Source organism: Numida meleagris, chromosome 2 (genome assembly GCF_002078875.1).
Source record: "Numida meleagris isolate 19003 breed g44 Domestic line chromosome 2, NumMel1.0, whole genome shotgun sequence".
NCBI classification, from domain to species: domain Eukaryota; kingdom Metazoa; phylum Chordata; class Aves; order Galliformes; family Numididae; genus Numida; species Numida meleagris.
The window spans coordinates 36,318,089-36,344,537 of NC_034410.1; the positions used below are offsets into that span (position 1 = coordinate 36,318,089).

General features: G+C 35.8%; 1 protein-coding gene across 2 annotated transcripts in view; it reads right to left on the reverse strand.

Moving 5' to 3' along the window:
• Positions 1 to 24,410, reverse strand: part of ZNF385D (zinc finger protein 385D) — a 158,254-nt gene extending 133,844 nt beyond the window's left edge. The window contains exons 1-2 of one of the 2 annotated variants that reach the window (XM_021388266.1): positions 24,178 to 24,410; positions 5,881 to 5,917 (exon numbers count right to left, since the gene is read on the reverse strand). Coding sequence is in view for 1 of the 2 variants with exons in the window: in XM_021388265.1 (XP_021243940.1) it covers positions 24,178 to 24,199 (22 nt within the window). In the remaining variant the exon portion in view is untranslated. The remainder of the gene's footprint in view (positions 1 to 5,880; positions 5,918 to 24,177) is intronic. The other variant, XM_021388265.1, reaches the window with a different exon arrangement.

The window sequence follows — 26,449 nt, forward strand, 5'->3', positions numbered from 1 at the left end:
GAAAGAAAGAAAGAAAGAAAGAAAGAAAGAAAGAAAGAAAGAAAGAAAGAAAGAAAGAAAGAAAGAAAGAAAGAAAGAAAGAAAGGAAAGGAAGAAAGGAAGAAAGGAAGAAAGGAATCAACTATGTTAGCTGAAGTATTTCTTGCACCTCAAATGAAGTTCTTTATTTGTTACTTAGATACTTAACCTTTTTTTATTACTTATATTTTGGAAAAATTTCAAAAATCCAAAACACACCAATTCAGTACTACTCACTACAAAAATATGTTCATGGCTCCTAAAACTCTTGCAGCTTGGCACAACTCAGTACCCACTATTTATTTATAGAGCACATTTTTCTGCATACACACTATTCACCTGGAAAATTTGATTCGGCTCTGGTCACTTGCTGCTATTCGAAGTATTATTTTGTCTAGAGACAATATTTGTTCTGTGATTCTTGCAAAGTGAGCTAGCTTATAAAAAGAACTCTTTATTTTTATTATTAGCTTCTATTAGCTTTAGAAGCCTCCAGCTATGCATCATAGTTGGTTTTTTAGTCTTTTCCTTCACAATCATAGCATTTTAAAAAATGTAAAATTGTATGTGCCAGCACAAGATTTTTGATTGAAAATGTACCCAAATGTCATCTACCTAAAGGAGTGGATTTTTTTTTTTTAGTTGTGTAGAATATCATAAAACTGTTACTAATGATGGAGGACAGAGAAAATACAGACACAAATTTGCATGAATACTCCTTTAATTATTGCCCTTTTGATAAATAAGCTCAGGTTCCCACTCCCTATTTGTGATCTTATTCCCTCCTGCTCCACTCCCATTATCCATCTGCAGTAATGCAATGGTGTGCCTGACTTACGGACAATAAGGCCTAGCTTGTCTGAATACGAACAAAGCACACAGAACTGTGCAGATCATATCCTCTCAAGGAAAAAGGAAGCTCATGTCAGAGCGTCTCTGAACTCCAAATCACACTCCGACCCTATATCTAGAATATGCTATGACCCACAGGAAACATTTTACTAAATCAAACTGTTTTTATTAAACAAAATCTACTAAAAAACCATGATCTTAACTTCAACATTTAACACTACCTAGGCATTGAATTCTACTAATGCTCTACAGGCAACATCTTCCATGGATTATAAATTACATGTGGGCACCAATCAAGCTTTTTATTTCAGCAACAGGGACATGACCTATATAATTGAGCTCTTCAGAATCCTTTGAGGATTTACTGCCGTTGGTAAGACAAATTTGGCCACATATATATATATATATATATATGTTCTCCCCTCCCCCCATTTGGAAGCCGTTAGACCACTGAAAATTAAATGATCCCAAACAAGTGTTCTACTTTCTGTGAAGTTCTGTCTGCTTCACTTAGAAGGAAACAAGAACAAATCTACCAGCTTGGCCATGTTGCTTATTATCAGCCATCCATAGCACGCACAAACCATAACAGCTAACAGGGAAATAAACAGACCAAGACTGCTAGCATCATAGCTTTGGAGAAGACCAACAAGCAAAATGTTCAAAACCTTCAGCTATTGTCTTCTTTAGCATGTGTCATGGTTTTGTGATTTTCGGTTATTGGTATTCCACATCATAACATCATGTAGTGGACATACCTAGTTCTCAGAAGAGAAGGACTACTACAGTCCCCACGGCACTTTGCTCCTTTGTTACCATTTTCCAGCCGGAGGGAAAAGATAGAAGCTCGCAGTATAAAAACTTGCAGATCACGAGACCTCGTCCCTTTTTTCCGCCGTCTCTCGTCTTGGCAGCACCTCGCTCTCCAGCCGTCTTATTGTCGGTAGTAGAGTAAGGCCTACCTTGATTTTGGGACATTCTCTCTCTCTGTATTGGATTTATCAGCTTAAATTGTAATTATATTGTATTATAGTGTGTTGTTTTGCATTCCGATATCTTATTTAGTAAATTAGTTTGTTTCTCCTCAGATTGTTGCCGCTGTTCTTTGCTCTCAGGGCCATCTCCCTACCCTTTTCCCCTTTCCCCTTTTCCCGGGACGTGGGCCCTTGGGTCCCCCGTCCCCTTTGTCACGGAATCGGGCCTAACGCCCTTAAACCGTCGACAGCATGCAAAAGCTTTTGATTTGCATCTGTCTTAAAGAACTAAATAAAGTGAAAAATACCCAGTAATATGTGAAGAAACACTATTTTTCTCCATACAATTCTGGTATTAATTCTCAAGACACCCCCACTTATTAAGAAATTCACTCAAATTTTCAGCTACAAAACCAAGACAGACACCATAAATGACCTACTCATGGAAGATCAAGGAAATGAGCCATAGGCCTCTAAATTTTGTGCTATGACCACTTCAGCAGATTTCAGTCTAGTAATGAAATGAACACACCTTCACTCAGATTCAAGAGATCTCATGCTAGCAAAGATGATGTCAAAGCCTTTTGTTTCCTCCTAGGCATAATGCTACAGGGATGATAGCTGGATTGATGAGTTCACATCTCCACTAACAATCTCCTTTCCTTTTGAAAAAGTACATATTCCCAGATCTATTCTGAAATTCGTTCACCGGTTGCACATGTTTTGTGCAACTTTATTCTTTCTTTAGTAAGCAGATGAATCCAAAGAAATGAAAAGTCTACCATGCCTTACGCGGGCTAGACATACACAGTATTATCTCAACATTCTTACCACTAAGCAGTAATGCCAGGCCAGAAAAGTTTGTCTGGACAACAGAGAACACCAGAAAGAAGTAACGATTAACTTCTGATGTCTCTGCATCAAGTGAAACATGAATACAATTGAGACAAATAAATAACTAATATGAAAAGGACACACACTAGTAGCACACTTTGGCTATGAGGATAGTGTTGTGCCACAATGCCTCTTTGATTTAGCCTTGGAAAAGCTCAATATAGGCAAGTTTTATTAATAATTCACTAGAATAAGTTTTTATACATTTCAATTGCATAGTGCAAGCATTAGTGAAAACGTCAATAGTCCTTGCATGTTTGTGGAGCACCACTTTGTTCTGCTAGTTGTCAAACTTGTGTTGTTTTATTGAAAATAGGTAAATAGTCTTGGGATGTTGCCATTTTAAGAGAAGGATGGCAGAATTGCAGTCAAAGAAGTGAAGACTGCCCAGGTCAAAGTTTGCTTCATGGAGAGAGAGTGAGGGAAGCTGGGAGAGAGGTGCAGAGAGAAGAGTGATCTGCAGTTGTGTACATTGATTTAGCATTGTTCTCACAGATAATGCTCAACAGGGATTGTGACATTTGGTAGCCCAGTGAATATATGCCAGTGTTGCACAGACTGGGGCAAGATTACCCCCTGATGTGACTTTACAGCATACGTACATGTGCATACGTGTATGCCAGCCTATGTATATGTGCATAAAATAATACTTATGGAGAGACATATTTTTCATTAGTCTTTGCCATCTATTCGGACAAATGTTTATACATCAGAAACCATTACATTCTTGGAATTTTGTTTCACACAGCTAGCTCACATATATGTTTAAAATGATTACGTTTATAGTCTTTCACATGTAGACAAAAGGGTATATGGTATCATTTCTTGCTGAACATTAATGAGGAGAAAGAGAGGATCAGCTGCACAGGATTTATGAATACAGATAATGATATACAGCCACAGATACATCAGACCAGACTGTGTTTTAAAGGAGAGGCAGAAAGCATTATTCAGTTCATTGTGGCCTGAGAAATATTTAAGATAAATTATATAAAATTTTGGGTTTTTTTGTACATGCATTCCTAAATTAAAAATACTTCCAGTTATTTGACTTAAAAACTTTCCTCACCAATAAAATTCATCCTCTCAATGAAATATCTGAAGTTCTAAAAGAAAGCCAAATGAGCAAACACAAATATCTTTCACAGTATTCTTTCTCAGAGTGTAAGACCAGAACAAACAAGTTAATCACATGGCCTGATTGTCTCTAAACCCCAACCCATTACTTTTCATAAAACCTCCTCTAGACTTTAATGAAACTAAACCAGTTCAGCCCTCAGGAGATAGAGCTGTTTGTGCGAAAACAAAAAACAACAACAAAACAACCAAAAAAACCACAAGAGCCTGAGGCTCTGTGACCATGACTTTCTGGAAAAAGAAGCTGATGAAAAATTGAAGTTATTCCAGCAGGCAACCCTTGCTTTGTGTTGAGAAGGAAAGCAAAGAAGAAAGCAGACAGTTCATTGCAGTCTGTTGTTCCTGCAGAGATGGGGAAAGAGAAGGATAAAATGTGTATTTAGCTGTTACGCTGGAGCCTTACTGGAACAGACTTACATGCCCCTTCAAAGCACTGATGCGCTGTGTCCAGTAGTGACTAATCTCTGGATATTCATCAGCAGGCAATAATTAAATAAATTAATAAAATGGCTAATTGCAGGCTAAGGGGAGAAATATCTTCCTACCTTCTGCTTAGTACTACCTGAATACCTGGAAATTTGATTAGAATTATTCCCTTCAGCATTAAGTAGTTGAGCTCAGTTTACATTATACTGTATTACAGAGATGTGAAATCAGATATTGCTTTGTTACCCTATTGCCACAAGTCGAAGGTTAACTACAGTAACAAGTGTTAGGCACACATGCAAGACTAAAACATACACACTAGCAGGATACCAGCCTTCCAACATTAAGAGATGAGTCATTTAATTCACCACAAATTGCAAATTATCATCGACTTGCTTATTATCTTTGCTTTGCTGATCAATACACTGGCCGTTCTTTATTTGTTTGACAAAAGCTGGGGATACAAGTGATTAAAAATTCTAGATTGCAGTCCTGAGTGTTGAGTTTAGCAAGGGGGAAAACCATGAAAGGAGGGCAGGTGCTGACATATCATAAAGCCTTCAAGATGATATTAAGGGCAAGAAGTTGACGTATTTGGGAGGAGGGGAAAGTGGAAAGGAAGCTAAAGAAAACTAAGGGCAAGTAAGAAGGCAGCAGACAGAGAAAGAATGGAAATAAAAGAATGGGATACTGAATATCAATGGGAGAAATTTAAATCTTTGTCAGAATCAATAAAACAGGTATTTTATGGGAATTGTATATCCACGCACAGATCTAGTTTCAATAAAGCTTAAATAAGACATGTCATAAGACATGTATTAAGACATGCCTTAACATACTTAAAAAAAAAAGTTGTGAAACTGTACTGTCTAGCATTATTGCCAAAATAATTTATCACAATCACATACTGCTCTTGTGAAATTTAAATTATCATCACTTTTTTTAATACAGAAATTAATGTGTCATATGACATGCAGAAAAACAGCTTCATTGTGTGTCCTGGCAAATAAATGTGTATGTTTCCTTCCAAAAACCCATGCAATTGTACCTCCATGAATGTCATTATAATCAAGAATATAGCTATTGCATAAACCAGTTTCTGTATTCAAAAAGTGTAAGCAAAAACAACTACCATGATGCAATATGAAGATATAAAAAAGTTGTATTAGGATCAGTGAAGAAAGCATTAGTTTTCCTGTCTATGACGAAGACCATACGATCGTTCTATACTGTGTTCTGTAAATGCATTAGTCCATATATACTAACAGTTGAGTCCAACTTCCAACAAATCAGACCAAGGAACACCGTTAAAGATGCCACTGAAAAGTCTCCCTGCAAATGTTTCACGGCCAGATGAACTTCCCCCTCTCAACGTCTACAGTGCTAGCCTTGTGCATCAGATCTCAGAACCACTGAAATCTGGTTCTTGGTGAGACCCCACAAATGTTCACATTTAAGTTACAACTTTAGCTGCCAAAACAAACAAAATAAAAATGTGCAAATTCCAAAGGCAAGAGAGTTTGAAACTGAATTTGACTTACTCTGAGTGCCTACACAATCCACTACACACGCAGCTTACCTTCATAATCACTAACGGATCCCAGCCACGATCCTTCCTTAGAAGAGAAAAATATGACAAATTAAGCTATCTTGTATTCACTTTTACAAAACTATTAATTCTTTCTCTGTCAAAGGGGACATGTCAAAACATGTTTATGCCAGTAAAAATTAAGAATGCTATCTCAGGCTTTGGTGTTTGCCCCTCCAATCACAAATTTACAAGTTTCTAGTCATAATTATTCTTTCACAGTATTTTGGCTGATGCTTTTCTTCAGAATGCCACTGAGCATAAATAGAAGAGGGACCAAAAACATATACAATCTTTATCTGTGATAAAGTTCTTCAGACTTCATCTTCTCTGCTCATCTATATGTAAACTGCACTCTTATACCTAGTTATTATGGCTGTAAACCCTTATAAAAGTTTAAAAAAATTGAAAGAAATTAAGGACCATAAGTATCTTAATCAAAGGCCCATACTGAAGTCTTCCCTGTAAATTCCCAGTGCCTCAGGGAAGTGTCCCAGCATTTGGGCTGCTGATTAACTGGGGAAAATTGCAAAATAATCTCTCATTGGAGTGGTTTAGATTTGTGTAAAAGTGTATAAACTTCACAAAAGAATTTAGCTTGGGTTTCCAGCATCCTACATAAATCCCTCAACCATAGAGCTAGTGTCTTTCTCAGAAAGTGAACAGATTGTTTGTCAAGAAGTTCTAACAAAATGGCTATTTATTAAGAAAGGCTATGGAAATTTCAGTTTGGGCAAGCCTACACCTGATAGAGTTGATTCAGGCAATAAGTTTGAGAACTAGAATATGTGGTAGTTAGTAAACCAACTGTCCTTTTGATACCTGTGAAAATGCTGGCAGATCCTGGTTTTGCTTTATATGTGCCTGTAATTTCAAAAAAGATTTATCAAGAAAGGAAAATTTTCTCCTGTCATTCTCTATAGATGGAGGGAAAGCACCAGAGCTTTTGCCAATGTGACACAAAGGACAAAAGAAATTTTTGTCCTATTTTCCAGAAACACAGACCTGACAGGCCCAATTTATCTATTCCATGACATGCTGGATGCTCCAGGCTGCATCCATGGAAATAGATAAAGGCATGTGCTCCGCAGACTTAATGAATGGGAATCCCTGCCCCTGGCTAATATAAATTGTGCTCATTGGTGGGTAATTCTATTGACTACAGTCCACTTATATTTACACACAAGGTTTCAGTTTAGTAGCATAAATTATTCACCAAAAGCCAGGCATAACCTAATAATGGTTTGTATTTCTTTGAGTTTTATTTTATTTTTTATTATTATTTTCTCTATTTTTTCCAGATATTCTTTAGGAGCATTTTTTATCTCATTATTTTATTACGTTATTATTCAGAACATTTTTCTTATCCAAAAAGAAAATGATTTTTATAGGTTCTGACACAGTTTTTTTTCACAGGGTTTACAGAGTTGACCACACAGCTGATATTTGTGAAGCAAAGTCCGTAAGATAGTAAATTTGTATATCTTCAGTGACTATTTTATAGGGGCGAACTTCTAAAAATAATAATAATAAATAAGGTAGTGCTTATTATAAAAGGCAGAAAGGAATGGTCTGTCCTCTACAATTATCATTCTGATGTGTATATGTTACTGATGGTTAGGAATGGCAAAGCACAGAGGAAGAGACAAACACTATTCATTTATATTTTCATATAGGCCAGGAACAGCTTAGAACAGGCATGTCCAACCTGCAACCCAAGGGCTGCATGCTGCCCAGGACAGCAAGTAATGCGATCTGCACTGTGCCAACATGGTGGTGGCTCTTCCCCAACTCCAAGCATGCACCCATCACTCAGCAACAATCAAATAATCATTGTTCTGTTGACACTTAAACTAGGACAAGGGGAGAGCATAGTGCAGTGCTAACTCCGCCTTTCACACCTGTCATACATATTCAGTTGAACTGAAACCCATGTGTACTACATGTTACATGCATTGTGCCTCTTTGTGAGTAAAACACAGTGATTACTGAGAACAGTATTTCAATCTACCTAATGCCATCTTGAAAGAAAACAATCCAAAAAAAAAAAAAAAAAGGAAAATAGTGGATGAAAAGTTTTTAACAAAAAATGGACAGATGAGTACTTTTTTTCTTGAGACAAATAATATGGCACTAGGTCTAATTTACAAGGGTTATATGTCAGTTTTCAAAACTTACAATTCAGAAAGACATCATATGCAAAAATATGCTGCCAAGTTTGATGCATATCAAAGAATGTTTCATAAAGACAGAACAGCAGAACTGAAAAATGTCATCTCATTTTTTTTTTTTTTGATTACAAGTCAAATGGACTCTACTACAAAAGTTAATTAAGTGATAGCAAATCTGATTTCAAAAAATATCAAAAACATCTACTGGTGGTGAGTTTATTAAGCAAAGTATGGAAAATATGGAAGATATAATTTGTCTTGAAAAAAAATTAGATTTTTCTACAATCAATTTGTCTCACCAGGCTATAGCCAGGTGAACTGAAGTAACAGGAAAATCTAATGAAAAAGTTTGGAGAGTAAAACTACCAATTTCAAATTTTATATTACTATGGTGATAAATGAAAGTATTGATGTTTCTTAAATGTATGATTGCTACTTATGGAGACTTCAATTATCTTCTGAAGTAAGGTGGCTAAGTTGGGGTAAGATGCTAAAAGGATATTATAATTGGCAAAATAAAATTAAGTCATTTATGGAAACAAAAAAGAAAAAATGTGCCATTATATGAAGATTAAAAACATCTCACAGATTTAGCATTTTTGGTGGATTTGACTGCTCATTTAAATGAGATAAACATTCATCTTCAAGGTGAAAATCAACTTATCTGTGCTACGTTTTAAAGCATAATAGTGTTTGAAATTAAACTATGATAGGCTTGGGTTATGGTAATAATTGTATGCATTTTGATATATTGCCTAAACACACTCCTGTGAACCATAAAAAACATACAGCCTTGCTTTCCATTCTGATAAAGGAATTTCAGAGGAGGTTTCAAGATTGCCAAAAAAGTCACCTTTTTAAATTTTTTTTGCAATATTTGTGACTCCACTTTCAGTTGATATAAATGCATTACCTATAAATTTTCAAACAGAATGTATAAATATATTGCAATCAGATATTCCACTGAAAAATGTGATCATGTTTATTTACCAGATTTTGATAAGCCCTGCCTTACCAGAGAGAAATATCCCCTGCTTCACAGTAACGCTTTGCTCATATCATTGCTTTTTTTGTCAGTACGTACGTTTGTGAACAACTATTTTTGACAGTGAAGAACAAGAGTAAAATTTCATCAAAACTCTCTGATGAACACCTTGAGAACTCACTAAGAATTGCAACCACTTCCATCAATCACAAAAACAAGGTTAAATATCCTACTAGTTTTGTTGCTGTTTATTTTTTTTTTACATTTCAATTAAAAAAATAAAAAAATTAAAACAAGTTTTGTTACTTATATACATTAACTATATTATATATTTTATATGCAGCCTAAGACCATTCCTTGTTACCCAATCCAGCCCAGGTAAGCCAAAAGGGTTGACACTCATGGTCCAAAACTTCTAAAGAAAGAGTAAATGAAAAGGTCTCATGTAATAATACCATTCTTGCTCTGCTCTTCAGTCAGCCTAGCTATGTTCTGGTCTTTTCAAGCATTGTGCAATAGTATAGGTCCCATCTTGAGAACTAAATATAGGAGAAAAGTATTTAAATAACTTTTTGGAGAGCATCCTTTCTCCTCATGCAATCACCCTGTTCAGAATATTTAGTTAAAGTTATAAGCTATGAGAAACTCACTTTTTGCAAAACTAAAACTCAGGTTAGACATTCACCAATTTTTCATTCACATTTATTCAGTCTAGAATTCATCATTTCTTGAACCAACTATAAATATATCTAGAAACGAGTCTAATATAAAAACAAGCCCTCTAAAACATTTCAGCTCATTCAATTCAATGGCTATCCTTCATCTACCTCCCTAATAAAATGCTTGAGAAAAAAATCAAGCCTTGCACATACTACAGTAAAACTGTCTCTCCAAAGGAAAAAAAAAGTCTTAGTTGACATATTTTATTTTATTTTTAAACCTCCCTCTGCTACAAAGACAAAACAAAACAGAAGACTAACTCTGGTTCTCCTAACTATCACAGTTATTTGAGAGATACTAAAGAAAAAGTATTTTTTCTAAGGCACTGCCACCAGGCCTTGAAACCACGTATCATAAAATACAACATCAAGAAGAGAAAAATTATGTGTCTGCTCTTCTGGTATATCACGTAAATCAGAAGGATCACAATGATGCAGCTTCATAATGTTCACTCTTGCTATTCTAATTCCAGATATTATTGAGTACATTGTATAAGGAAGTATTTGCTCTGATCCTTTTAACGTTTCTGTATTGCTATCCTTTGGTGGTTTGGGGTGAAGTTAGAAACATCATTTGACTTCTTTGCAGTACATTACACTTCATGTTCCTAATACTCCATTACTTTTTTTTCAAATTAAAATAGAATAGTAAAACACTCAATTTAGGCAACAGATGTTTAATTGAATCAAATACTTCAAGTGATTACTCAATATGATTTTATTATGGGAGATGGGCAAGTCACCACCCTCAAAACCCTAGCACCTTTGAATTTTAATAAATTTGATATATTAGTCTGATCAAAAAACCTTACATTATCTGGGAAGCTAAAAGGGCAGGGCACAAAGAGCTTTCAATGGAGCTGTGTGCTGACAAACTCGATCTCTCCCCCATTTTCTCACTCTGCTGTTAAAGAGTGGAGAGAGTTTCATATACTCTAATCATCCGTGTTGTCCATAAGAAAGAGTTAACATTATAACACATTTCCAAGAAAATTTAGTTATATTAAACCAGTGAAGTGATAAACCAATTCTTAAATTACTAGAAAAATGCAAGGAGTTGCAAAGCCACAGACTAACCCCTATCCTGCAAATGATTCAGCGTATATTTAACTAACTATTCAAATCCCTCCTATCAGAGTTATGACATCAGAAGAGTAAATTACTTTTAATGCATGAGGACAGAAGTAGAGTCTTACTTGCATGACTCCAGCTAAATAAATATTCAAAAGATTCCATAACAATGAGTTTTAAACAACAAAAAAAGTGCTATTCTATTAAATTTTTTATCAAGGATTCTCAATTTGAAGGATAAATCAAAGCTTCAGGTACTTGACCCACATGATGATATATAGAAGACAATTTATTTACAATTATTTGCATAATCCAGAATTTGGTACAACTTTTTTTAATAAAGCAAAACAAAACCACATAACATCAAGCATAAGAAGAAAAATGCATCATGAAGCAGTTAATCTAAGATGAAAATGAAGTAACTCTAAGCATATCACCAAAGATGTACTGAGGTTTCTATATTTTCTTTCTGATATTGTATCTTTAAAAAAAATAAGAGACAAAAATATACTTGTTGGATCTAGGCATGGCATTAAATTAAGAATAAACGTAGTGAAAAAGACAATGCTAGGGAAAAGAGGCCCATCTCCAATCTAATACAACTCTAGTGACTAAAGCAGAATTACAGTGGGCATTAGTTTGTGCTGTAATACTAAAGAAATTCTATTGCTGCTGTTGCATCTGTTAGAGGTATCGATGCAATGAGGCAATTTCACAGGTAAGCCTCTAAGAAACCTGAAGCCATGCACGCCTTGCCTGTATAAAGGTTGCATTCCAAAGCCTATGCTCATGCCAGTTTTGCAGATCTGGAATTGCAACTAAACATAAATCACCTGATTCACAGCAGAGTGTTTTGGGTGTGTTAACCTGAAACTCTTGCGAAAATTTTAGCAGGTGCAGGCCAAGTCATGATAAAATTTAAGTTAAGATCTGTACATCCTTTTTCAGTCCCAAATCTCTGAAGCTTTTACAGCTCCTGTGTCAACATATCTGCATTAGACTGGCACGGTCCTCTTTCTGCTCTTCGGACTCAAACATTGAGTATCTATAGCTTCACAGTGCGATTGCCTTTATTTATGCAATTTAAAAAAATAGCATCTAAAAAAAGATTTTAAAAACCTGTATTTCTGGCTTTTCTGTTTCACATATACTCATAGAAAATATGTGGTAATCTTGTCTGGATAAAGACAGAATTAAAATAGGTAGTGTCAGAATTTCTTAATTATACTCTTCAGACAGCAAAATTGTACTTAGAGTTGGTTAAAAAGACCACAGAGCTGTTTGATATTACTACATAAATTCTATTACTACTACATGTAAAAAAAAAATTAAAAATCTACACTTTACTTCTCACTTAAATTATCACTTCATTTCACGTAAGACAGTCAAGTGACTCGGGTGTTCAGCTACATTAACATATACAATTTCAAAAGTGGTAAAACTGATGTCTGTATCTACGGTCAAGCATCAACAGCATTAACAGAAACATTATTAAGTGCTTAAAGTTGCAGCTGAAGGGGGACACAAGGGAACTCAGATTTCATGTTTACCTTGCTTCACTGTGCATTATCTGACAATGATTTTTGTGGAGGATTACCAAGAGCAGTCACACTACTAAGACTACATAGACTCAGAGTACCAAGGTTGGTGGAGATCCAAGAACAGCAAGAAGAGACTGAGCACGTTAGTAGTCATAACTGTTGTAATTCAGTGTATGAAGGTTGGAGTTTAAAAAAGATAAATCAGAATTCTCAAGAAATCTCTTTTATATTAACCTAATAAAAATGCTCCGACCTGTTTCCAGAAATTGTCAGCCCTGGCTTAGGCGTGTGGAAGGCATCTCCATTTGCAAAGGAATCAGAACTAAAATACACTCTTGTCACTTCCACAGCTACATCTCTTAACTCTCTCTCCTGCTAGTTTTTGATACAAATGCTGCTTATCTTTAAATACTGCTCTGCTAATTTATTATGCTGCCAAATACCATTAGTAGAAGGAAAGCAAAATTCTATCTTTTTTCTTCCAAATAGGATCTAATTTGTTCTTCAGCCCTATAGAAGAAATATGAGACATTTCATAGGGGGCTACATCATACTGAAGCAACATGTAAGACAACATATGTTTGTAAGCACCTGAGAGAACTAGAAATCTATTTTTTTCCATGAAAATCTATTTTTTCAAACGTTTTCTTAAATTATTGCTTTTACTTAAACTGCATGGGTAATGATCTGTTATCAGACATGATTTAGTACAGGATTTTATCTATTTCCCCCTAAAATCTGCTACAAATTTCAAACACATTTTATATTATAACAGCTTTACGTTACTTGGCCTTTCCAAAGTGATATATTCAGAAGCCAAACCAAAATTCTATTTACAAATTAAAGTCTCTTTGTCCCTAAAAATTCTTACCCATTTATGATTTTAATAAATGTCTGCTAAAGAGCTTCAGGCACACAATTGAAAGTGTTAAGATCTTATAGACTTTAGCCAAACGCATCTTTTTCCAGCCAAGCTTCAAACCCACAAAAAAGATAGCTTGGTATGATTTTTGGTCAGAGACTTCAACAGAGTTATATGAGGTGACGACCTAAGAAAAATGTTAAGCTTCTTCTGCTTACAGTAGGGGATAGCAAGAGGGCCCCAAAAGAATGTTCTTCAGCTTTGCCTTACTGCTGTAATGCCATCCATCTAGTGTAGAGCTGTTCATCTGGAGAAAAATCACCACAAACTACTAATCTATTCATTGAATTGTCTTGATCTCTTTAATGATATTGCCAATAACATGTCTTATTGAGGGAAAAAATAAAGGTGTCAGTCCAAGAAACCACTTGAGATATTGCCCCCATTGAAACTCAGAGAAATTAAAATAGAACTACTGTGAATGCCTCATCCTATATACGTACACAAACTCCTCACAAATGTAAATCTAAAAAGGAAAATCATGATAAGTTTTATATATATATATATATATAAAGAATAGACATTAATATGGTGTGGAGTTGAATTGCTCAGTTGACTTGAGAACAACTTCATAGTATCATTATTGGTCTCGATGACTTGTTAACAGAAATCAGTAAGAATAATAAAGACTATAGTTGTTTTCAGCTGAGAGTTGCTTGCTGTCTTATGGAAAAAAAAAAAAACAAAACAAAACAAAAAACGTGGTGGTTTTAAATAACTTCCTGAAAAACAAGAAGATCAGTATAGCTTTCACTGGCTGTTAATCCCTTGGGAAAAGCTCAGATGAGCACAGGAATCAATGGAATCTTCCACCACAGGTCTGAAGAGCTCTTCTATTGCAGGGGGACATACAGCAGTGCATTTTCCTCTGCAGTTGTATCTTCCCAGAAGTGCGGCTCCTTGTACATGTCAGGGAAATACAAGTTGTCCAGCCATCACAGTCTGTATTCCCACCATATTCAGTATTGCTTCTCACAAGGAGACAGAGGATTGTTTCAGCAGACACTGCTAAGTAAGACCTCCCCTCCTGTACTTCCAGCTTGGTCAGGAAGAAATATATGGCTGTTGGGCATACCAGTGTTCTCCACCCCAGATATGTTGCCCAAGCATCTACCAAAATCTGACTGTGCTATTGATATCAATTTAAGACTTATAAAGAGCATTTAATACATGTTTGAAGTTATAGGAGATATTAGACAGAACTGTTACAAATGATTTGCCAGTTAACTTAATTAGACTAGATCTAATGTAATATTTGCCGCACAGTTGAAACTCTTACTTTACTAGGGGCCGTGGAAGTTTCTCACCACATTACATCCAGTAACTGAAATAGAGTTCTAGCAAATCTATTAACACAGTCCAACACTTTCCACAGTTCATTACAAATAATAATTACTTTCCAAATACTTCCTCCTTCACTGTGAAGAACAAATCTGTCTCAGTAAAATGACATCAGTGAGGAAAGCTCAATTTTTGCTGAAAGTTTCTTTAACTGTTAGGAGATTTTTTTTGGAACTGCTAACAGCTACCATATATATATATACATTAACAAATTTCAAAGACAGTCCAACTTCTTTCAGACAAAGTAGCAGTATTACTCCAAGTTCCATACGTTATTTACTATATGTTGACTACGTAGATGGAAGAACCTGCAAATCTGGAGCTCTGCCTATCACAGGCAGCTTGGAAAGATTCCTGTAAAGATTAACTTATCAACTATTATAAATATTCTCTACTAACATCGGCAATTTATTACTGTGATCTTCCTAAAATGGCCTAATAATTTAGAATTAACATTACATCTTTTTATCTTCGTGATTTTGCAGATATTAGCTCAGCAGGAGTCTCTCAAACAGATATTTGATATAAAACATTCACAACTCATTTGATGACACAGTAAGGTCAAATGGCACTATTTCTGTTTCCAGGCTGGGTGAATCTAAAGTGAGCTTTGAATTGGCGAAAATATGCTGCCATAGCTTTTAATATAAAAGCTCAATTAATTGCAGTAAACCAACATGTAATTTTTTTTTTGTGAATATAATTATGAAGGAGTCTCTCTACTAGAAAAGCACAAAAACCACAAACAAATCACACAAACATAGTTAAAACACGTTGAAGAATATTTTAGGAGCATGAATTGTTATTGTTCTTTTAATGCCAAGTATTATATGCCTATCTGAGAGAATTCCGTTCCATTTTTCCTCACTTTGTGGACTGTTTTAGGCATATTTGACTTTGAATAGCTAAAATCAGGACACAGGACAGTAAAAAATAAGAATTTTGTTTTACACATGTACTACCTTCCTAAATTCTATAGAGTTGTTGGCATGTCCACAGCAATGCGCATCACTGTTCATTTCCTTCACAAGGTTAATTTCAGGCTATCTACATACATTTTCTTCTCCACATGCTGATGTTAGTATGTGATGACAATTTTCCTTCAAGTTAGTAACCAAGGGCAAAACAGAGCAGTCTTCCTTGGTCATCTAAGGGTGCTCATGTGGGATGGTGCAGTCAGTACCATTCTGCTGCAGCACCAGCATGCCACAAGGGTTTACCTGCTGCCTGCTTACCTTCCTCCAGCTGCAGAGTTTAAATGTACTTCACTAAGGCTTTCCACAGTCACATTTCCAGTGCATCTATATTATTAAAGAGATTTCAAATGTTACTTTGATTTTTGTTTGTTTTGTTTTCAGTCTTTCACTGTTTTACTACATACATAAATGAATAAGCTCATTTATGTGAATGTACATACCTGCAGGGTTATTTATTGTGTAGCAGTGTCCTTGTTTGATTGACTTTTTTTTACCTTGAAAATGTGTTTATATTTGGAAGGTAATCTGCTGAATGCACTGGTAGAGAATGTAGAACTAAATGTCAAAATGCTAATATGAAGGGTTATTCATCACATGAACATTGATCTGATGATAGGTAGGCATTTCTCTGCAAGGCAATGTGCTTTCTGTCCATTCTATCCATCATATATAAAGAGATGCAGATGTCCAGCTGCTACTGAACTCCCAGGAACCCCAATGGTGGGCTGTTAATTATCATTAAGTAGACTTATCAGATACACCTAAGCAAAAGGCTGTATTTGATATCTATAAGAATATTGCAAAGCATTAATCAATAATTAAAAAGAAAAAAAAACAGAAAAAAGCACTGGGTGGGTGTCTACAAACATATTGAAAATTGTTACTTCCACTCAACAGAAATGAAAAAATTAATTCAGGATCTTTCTTAGTAAAGAAAGAAACTGAATGATCATACTGTGTGGATCAGTGCTACTAAAAATTAAGCCTATAGAAATTATATGTATTATTAGAAGGGTAATGTAAATGCCCTTGCACTGCATGTGAAGTGGAGGACTAAATAAGCAATTTTTAAAGGTAGACAGACTGTGTTGAGGATTGGCGGGACAAATGTTTGTAAATAATTACATAATGTCTTGAATGCTAAAAGCACGTAAGTAAGTATACTAAGAAAACAAACAAACAAAAAAAACAATCCAGCAACAAAACACTGAAATAGCTTTAAAGAACCAACATTGTTGTGGCTGCTATTCCCTCAGACAGAGAGGCAAAAAGGAAAAGGCTTTAAAATATACTATCATACAAACCAAATTATAGCCTGCTAGGCTTGTTAGAATTTAGGCTTTACAAACACAGCAAAGTTAAGTAGGTTAGGTAAAAACATATGCCTGTTTGTTTTTACTTCTTAAAGAAATAAAAATGGCTGCCGAAAATAATAGATGAATGTCTGAAGCAAAGGTTTTGTTTTGTTTTTTGTTTTCATTTTTTTTCCTGTGCCACCTCAAAGCAGGCAAGCTCATGTAACCTCCACTTTTGAAAAATTTGCTGCTTACAGCAGTGTCGCATACTAGAAATAACAGAAAAACAGAAAAGCAATGCACTTGCCATGCAATAGTCATATATCTGGTAAACAAAATGCTCCTGATATCTGGCTGATTTTGACAGGAGGTGAGTGGATTGTTTTTCACAGGTAAATACCAGTATTAAAAAAAAAACAAAAACACCCTAATTTGCTAAATATTTCACTATAGACAGAGTAGAGCCCCAGGTTGCTACTGAAATATGACTTGGCTCTACAAGAGCATTAATATTGCTTGCAGAGCCAAGACTTGCTTCTTCCCCATCTCCTCCTTCCTTCTTCATTTAACAATTGCAAACCTTGCCAAAGTTCTTTTTTTTTTTTTGCCTCTTTTCCCCCCCCTCCATTCAATATTGATCCCTAATTCAATGACGGGTAAATGTATTGGAAAACACAGCCATTATCTCTCTCCATCTTCATCAGTTACTACACTCTATAGTAAACAAACTGAGTAAACAAGGTCAACAGGAACAAAAGAAGCTGAGAAAAAATTCCTGGCTTTAATTTTGAATGAACTGAACTGTCTACCTACTTTTTCAATTACAGTACAAAGGTAAATAAATAAAAGAACCACTGTGAAGTAATAATCAAAGAGGAAATGAAACCTGGGTGCTTTTATTTTTTTTTTCCCTTCATTCTTCAGAAAGCAGTTTTTATTATTCAGAGACATTCTTCTAATGTAAACCCTGATTTTTAGACTAACTTGTTTTCTGAAGTAGAGAACTAGGGAAGAAACCGACAGTTTGCATTGTAAGAAATAGGACATATTAACAATACATACCATAATAATATACACCACAAAAAAAAAAAAAAAAAAAAAGCCGAAATCCTCTGAGATCCTAAGCGTATGCTAAAATTTTAAATGGTCAGACACTTTGAGTTTATCTCACTTTTGTATCTCCTGTAACTGTTTCAGAGATGAAGATAATATACGCTATCAAATCCCAGGAGCTTTTCAAGCTTTACTTGAAAAACAAGTGGTACATTATGTTTTCAAATCAGCAGAGAGCATAAAATATAGTAAGTTAGTTGGATGGGTATTAGAGCTGATCCCACAATGATCAGAGAATTTCCCACAATCTCCAAACAACTGGTTCCACCAGATAGTTGAGTTTTTTATAAATAAATAAAATTTATCTAACCCCAAATTTTTAAATTACTTGTAACCTTTGTCAAAGCAGAAAAAGGGGGGGTGTTAAATGGCTATAATTTCAAAGCATTAAAAGAGACATAACCATATTGTCAGAGATGTTAACATGAGGCAAGAGTGTTCAGTAATTGAGCTTTCATAAAAGCCTCCCTTACAATTCCAATTTCAAATTACAGTTACATTTTCTTATTTCATATTTGATTCAGACCCTTGCCAACTTCTTTATGCTGTCATACCATGCCTGTGACCAGAGATCACCGCACGTATGTAAAAAAAAAAAAAAAAAAAAGAAGTACTTCAAAGTGAACACATTCATTAGCATTGGGCTAATGAATTGAAAGAAGTGATCAACAAGCAAAGAGGTCTAAATATATAGGAATAAACCCATAATGCAACTTTACTGAAAAGATTATTCACCTCTACATGGACTTTGCAGGAACACACTGTTAAAAGCAGTGAGAATATAGACTGACCTACAGACTTCGGCCTGGAGATCTAACAGTGTAACACTGAAACAGAGCAAAGATTCTTCCCACATTGGACACCAGAAATCTGATTCAATTACAAGCTCAGGCATTTCAGGCTTTGATATTTCTAGCCAAGTTCTTTTGCTGCACTTTCTCTGAATGTTACCAATCATCTACGCAATTTTAGCTGCACAATTAATCTTAGCAGTATATTATATGTAATTACCACTTTTGAAAACTAAAGTCCTTATGGCCTTCACTGAATTTCAAGAAGTTTTCATGATCTAATACCAAACTATTTCTTTTATTAAGTTCAAAATTATTTCTTCTTTTTAAAAAAAATTATCATTATGTTTAGCTTAATGAACTTTAAAAAGTTTAGAAAGTATTCCTGGAATCTGATTAATGTTTTAGTAATTCCAAGAATTTCTTAGACTACCATCAGATTATGAAACAAAATCCAAATTATATGGAAGGATATTTGCACATAGGCACCAAGAGATAGAAACTATAGAGCTCAGAGATAATTCTGCATGAAATCTCATTATTTTAAAATTTTATAAAGAAAAAGATTATATGAGCTATCATTCAAGAAAAAAAGTTGAAAAAAAGGAAGTGTGATGTTGCAAAGAAAATTTTTAAAAAATACAGTTTCAACATAATGTTTCATTTCTTAACAAAAGTAAGATGTGTGTTGAGAAGACACAGAAGAATGGATTCCACGATCACCCCAGTTAAAACACGGACAGACAGATGCACATTCATATGCTCATACGTACACACATATTTTTGTTAAAAGATCTTCAGCTGAAGCAACTGTGACCTATTCTTCACTACTGAAGCCATAAACCATGAATTGCAATTTTGGTTTTGTAGCAGTTATGACACTCATAAAAAGGGTACCACTGGGAGTCAGTTTTTTGGTGGTTTTTTTTTTTGTGTGAAATGTTGAAATCACCCTTTATTTATGGCAACGTACTATTCAGAGATATTTTAAATGAACAGTTTACACAACATAATCTAAAGGGATATAACCTAGTGCAGAACAGTTCCTATAATCTTCAACAGGATTTTTTTTTAATTGTTGCTATTACGTATATTTGCTTTAAACATTATTCAGTGTTTCAAGATAAGAACTTCACTGCCCAGAAAACTGTAAAATTCCAAGTATAAACATAAGGCTCACGCAGATTTTTAGCTGCTATACATTGGCTTGCTCAGCTGAATTCTTCTGTCACTTTTAACATCCATTCCATATTTACTATACTTTCTTATTGCAGATGGCTGGTGATAAAATAGAGTACAGTTCATAATCCAGTATCTGCATTTCTCAAAACACTTTAAAAGCATAGCCTTATCATCACTGATTCATCCTGCCTTAAATGAAGACAAACAGAAATGCAGCAAAAGGCCTCTGCAGTGTCTAACTGAAGAAGAGACTATAACCTCCTAAAAACAAACTGGTGACAACTAAATAATTTCACTAAAACTGCTGAAGCAGGGGTTATTTTGGTTGTTTGATTTGTACAATGTGTGTTTTCTTTAAAGAGGTGGTGAGATTTGGGAGTGGGGGGTATTTTTTCTTCCATGACTCATCCATCATGAATCTCTTCTACAAGAAAGTGTTCCAGAAATAAAAAGTGATACTCAGAATAGTAGCATGTATGCAGATGAATTACTACACTCTACAATATTAGCCGGAAAAAAACCGACTGAAAATGAAAACAGATAACATGCAAACAGAAATATAATGGCATTTTCAGGCAAAATTTGATTGTCTTATGAGTTGCATTTTATCCCATACAATACTAATTTCTACACTGATATTTTAAATATCATGTATAATGTGAATGGAAACATTGAGCACAGAAGTTACTTAAAACAGTAATTTGTCCACAAGTGGGAGGGAAAAACAAAACAAACAAACAAAAATCAGGCTTTGGGAGCTCACTGTTACTGTACAAGTTTCCATTCTCTTTTTTTTTATTGGTTGTTTCTTTGTTGTTGTTTTTCTGTTTCTTCAATAAGAACAAGGTATTGGGATCTGTGGGGAGGTAGCCTGGTGGTGTGGAGGACTGACTTTGTTTCCAACTCCATTAGGGGTTTACTGAGCTCTCAAGAGTAGTGCTCGCTGTCCCATAACTGCAGTATCACCGCAGTGTCTCCTTCAGTGGGTAACCGCCACATACCACGGTGGTGTACAGCACACACAAAAAGCTCTCCCTCCTTCCTCATCCAACTTGGGAAGAGTGGAGGCACTTTCCATCCAGCCTTGCCCCAGCAGAGGGTCTGCCACATTTGCAGACAAGCCCATCCCATCCAGGAACGGGAGCAACGCATTGCACTGGCAAGGCGGCTGAGCTGAGGCAGTGGTGGCCATGGGACCTTTTATGGTAGAGGTGGAAGCGCACAGTTACACCCGGCGGCCATGGCAGAGCCTTCATGTGGAGCAGAGCTCGTGGAGGTTATCACTTTGTACCAACAGCTACCCACCGTTACTCCTCTCCAGTCTGCTGAGAACAGTCACAAGTGACTTCTACCTTACTCTAAATTACTAGCTCAATGATAAATGCACACAAAAGTCACTTTGGGGGGACGTATTTACGTTTTTAAGTGTAAAACATCTACCTATTAAAGCATGTAACGGATATTTATTATTTTCATTGGCTTTTGGCTTACCCAATAAACACATTACATCATTTTGTAGGATTTTTATTATTATTAAAATTCCACATTTCTGTTCAACTCAGGATGATGAATACAAAACCAAAAGAATAAGTAACAAATGTATCCACGGTGACCAAACAGCAGGCTCTAAAGCACAACACAGGGAGTGAAAACTAGCAATTACTGAAGCCACTCCATCAAAATTCCAGTGCAACAGAAAAGAAAGACGTACGTAATTAGATGGATCACCATTAGTTTAATTATTTGAAGGCTCTGCTCAAATAATAGAATATACATTACTTCAGCTCCAAATCTTCCAAGCTACGCATTTAAAGAGAGCAAGAGACCCTGTGACTGATTTCAGAATTTACTAACTTTTCTCTCTGATGTTTCTGAAACTCACTTCATCCACTAATACTTGCTACATACGAATAATATTTTCAGAGGACTAAGTTTACTTTCCATTTCTGTATTTACTTCAGCCTTAATGCTGTATGCATGTTAACTGCAACACTATGTTACATCAGCACCAATTAGACAAGAAAACCCAGAAAAACAAGGTGCATAAGAACCATGTCAACATTTTTTTTCCCTTCCTATTCTTTAGGTGGCTCGATATCAGCATGCATAAAGAAATAAATACCCCAGAATTCTTTATTAACTGAGAGGATTTTTTTCCCTCCAGTAAAAATAAAATTCTGATATTGCCTAGATGGTGGCTAAAGTAATTTCAAGTCAACGTGCACGCGTGATGTACGCAGTCTAGCTTTTGCTTGGATTTGTGCAATGCTGCTTTGTGCAACCACTGTTACAACAGAGACAGGTGAGATTACAGACATTCTGGTTTCTCACAGGCATACCAGGAAAACACCAAGAACAGCCACAGGTAATTATTATCCCTATTAGATCATGCTTCGTTATGCAGAAGACAGAAAAGAGAACATTCATTTAAAACTTAATATTAAAGGAAGCTTCAGACTGAACACAGCACTCGGAAAACCCGCCTAGCAGAAACTTTTAGCTCTGCTCTCAAAAGTGAGATTTCCTACAATGCAGAGAGAGAGCACAACCCAGTTTGTTCCAATTAAAATCTTGTTTTACACGAAAAAAATAAATAAGCAAATATAACAGGATTCAGAGTTTTTGAAAGAAATAACACCAAATAAGCTTAATTACTCTTACATGTTTCTGAAAAATAAATTTAAAAAAAGATAAAATTAAATGCTGTCCAGCTGACAGAGACCTAATACTTTAACCCATGTAACTTCAGGAAACAGTAACTTCTATCCTAATCACACAATCAATTGTAAAACTGATTGATAATAAATAAATAAATAATAAACCCATACGTCCCAAAAAATCATATTAAAATGTAGAAAAAATATAAAATAAAATAACCAAACAGAAATAATTTTAAAAAATACCTAACACACACATTTTTAACGCTGATGAGATCTAATCCAAATTACTCAAACCTAAAACTGTAACACTTGGCTATTCTTCCTCAGTCTTTGGAAAATGTAGTAAAGCTAAAGCATTGCAAATTCATCTTCAAAAGGAACTCGGAAGAGTTCTGAGAATTCAGTCAATTCATATTTTTTGCTGTTTGGGCAGTTTACAACAAAAATCCATCTGCTTTCATAACTGATGGGTTTCTCTATGAAACCCATATTTTCTTTATGAAAACAAGAAAAAGTAATGCCTAGCATGTCATAGAGCACAACGCTTGCATGAGAAGGCTCGGAATACTACGGAAATGCTTCTCTTACAGTCTGAAGTGAACTCTTGATTCAATATTTAATGAAATTAAGTAAGCTGTTCAATGTCCCAGAAAACCTCCAACTCCACTCTGCATTCATTTTATGTATTATACAGTCCTAAATTAACACTAGGCTAGATGGGTCTTCAAGCAGCCAGGAATAGTATATTTTCCAGAATGGCAATTTATTTTATTTATTTTCTGCTGTTGAGCAGCCCAAACTTGCAGCATTATATTGTAATCGTACATTCCAACCCAGTACTGCAGCACTACATTGCTTAGGCATAGCTCTATGCTCCAGCATGTTTTTAGGATACGCAGCCAGCCCACTGTAAGGCTGAGGAAGATTTCCATCAAGCTACAAAACTAAACTCTGCACAAATATTTAACAGCTCCGAGACCTTTAAATGCTTAAAATAGTATGCATTTTGTGTTATGCTAGAAGCAAACTCCACATCGGTGATCTGCATAACACAGAGTATTCAACAAACACACCACTGCACGTAAAGCATTGTTTCTCCTCTGTGTCTCTGAATTCTTCAAACTAAAAGCTGAATGAAATCTTAGCACTAACTGTGCCTCCAAACCAAAATCAGTGCAGTAGTATCTCACCCATTTCATTAAGTTCGTCTAAAACTTCCCATGCCTCCCAGTGATTTGTTTTCCCCTCTCAGCAGATGAAACAAGTTCATTTAAAACAAACTGAGGATGATTTCATCCTATTTAGCTTATTTTTAAAGCCTCTAAGACTAAGCGGTAACCTATTCAAACAGAAAATTTCCCAGACAATGGAATCCTTTCAAACTGCACAGCCAATATGATTTCCTAGTTGTCAGTCTTAGGTGTGCGTCGGCACAAAATGTTCTTGAATCAGAAATTTATAATAATCACTCCTATTGATAATATGAGCAGAAGCAGAATTACATCACAGTTAACACTTACCAAAATACATTATGTTTCTCATTAATCATGCAGTCAGGATCCCACCGCTGTGTATTCAGCATTAGCTCCCGCACAGGGCTGACATGTAAAACAGAACTCTTTCATTCTACATTATGTGGAAATTTCCCAGCATAAGAAGCGTGAGTGAGCAGCGTGCCTCCTCAGGATGAGCGCTTTGCAGGCAGTCTTATCCCTGATACAATCCCTGTCTGATTTAGCATTTACTCCGGCTGCATGCTGCACTGCCCATTCTTACTGTAATCTGACTCCTCCTTCTGATGTCCTTGCTGTGCCTGTGACATCAGGACTAGGAGTACTACAAACAGATCTTTCCTTTACCGAGCTGGCAATGAGGTGCTCTAATATCCTGCTTAACCTAACGCTGGCTTGGGGAAAAAAAAAAAGAAAGAAAGAAAGAAAGAAAAAAAAGCCCTTCTAAAATCATATAGGGTTGGTTTGTTTTTTTTTTTTTTTTTTTTTTTTTTTTGCAGCTATTGCACTCAGTGACATAATGTGCTCAATTACATAATAGATGGAAACGACAAAGTGTATGTTGTTAACTTATTTTTCTGTGAAGGACAGGCTCCAAGAGAGCCCCGAGTGCCCCGATTTCCCAACTGCACAATAAAGACGCTTGGCACTTCGCAACGTCACCTTCCCTAGGAATTATATGCTTTTTTTTTTTTTTTAAATCAATAGTTCCATATCAATAAATGATTTTAACCCAAGTGTTGATGAAGTCCAGGCTGCCTCTATTTTTAAAAATCAACTGACAAATACATTGTTCGATTTCTATGGAGTCAAACTGATTTTTAAAACTATGGTTTCTTCGCCTCAATTACAAAGCGCAAGGACAGGAGATATACGGCAGTGAAGATTTGTAATGGAGTTTACAACCTTTCACCCTCTGGGTCTCCGGTTCCTTCCCAGTCCAGGTTGATAAGTCATTAGCAGCTGGTAGCTACTTTATTGTGCTGTGACAAATGGAGCGGTCTTAAGTTTCTTGCAAATAGGTCCCCACACAGTCCCTGCTGCTTTAAGAACTAATATATTTGCTGGCAGCTACAGAGGAATAAAGACCAAACACCTGGGTACCAAAATACTCTCCACTATCCACACATAGTGCCTTGGTGTGGATCTGATGTGCACTCATGTGGCAGTGTGACAAAGGCTATGTGGGCTGTATTTACGTACGTGTTATACATCTTCTATGAATCAATAGAGGACATTGGTTTCCTGCTGTCAGTCTGGCATGTATCACTGATAATACACTTAAACTAAATAAAGGTAAAAAACAATGGACAGTATGCTGAAGTGTTTATTTCATTACAATAGGATCTAATGGGATGAATGCCTTCATTCTACAGGAAAGAAAATGACAGGTATAATTCATTTAAATCTCCATTTCTTATTTGTAAAAGCTCCACACAGTAACTACAATTTCATGAGGTCCAGTCACTTGGGCAAAATTATCCCACCAACACATCAGACAAGGAATGCACCAATATCAGCAGAATAGTCAACAGCACAAATGTTACCACTGCTACCCATCCTTCATCAAGAGGTCTCCACATCATTGTGCTCACATAGGTTGCATGAAACCCAGTGAAAGTCACCAAGATTAAACAAAACCAGGGTGAACTGGGGCGTAGATTTAAGTCATGTCCCTCATTGGCAGTTCCACAATTCTGTTTCCAATATCTAGTTTTCCCAGCACCCTTTCTTGTTTCAGTGGCCCCCCTGAGAAGAGGCATGCCTGAAATGAGAGCTCTACAATTCCCAGATAAAATCTAATCTGCTTCACAACCAACAAGCTTAGAGGCTGTAGTGCATATGGCAGGAAGATGAAGATTTCTCACGTGGTTCAAACCAGACAATGGCAAATTAAGTTCACTAAATCCTAAATCACAGTGAATTATAGTGAATATTAGCTAGAACTAATGGCCTCAGTTTTGACTAGAGAGATTGGGACAACAGGTATCAGCAGTTATTAAGGGGTACCTTCCTTTGCAATACTTCATCATTAAAATGCTCACTCACTTCTAATACACAAGGAAGTGCACCTCACTATAAGAGAAAACACCAGCTCCCAAGCCAGGTTTAAAATACATCAGCTGAGCCACTCCAATGACTTCTGAGCAGTAAGTATAAGCTATTAGGAGTCTTCTGCAGCACAAATGTTCCCTCCCCTCCCTTTCAGGACCATAAAAGCTCAGGGAATCAATTCTCTGTTAAACCACCCTCCAGTTCTTTCAGCTCCAAAACACTTCTG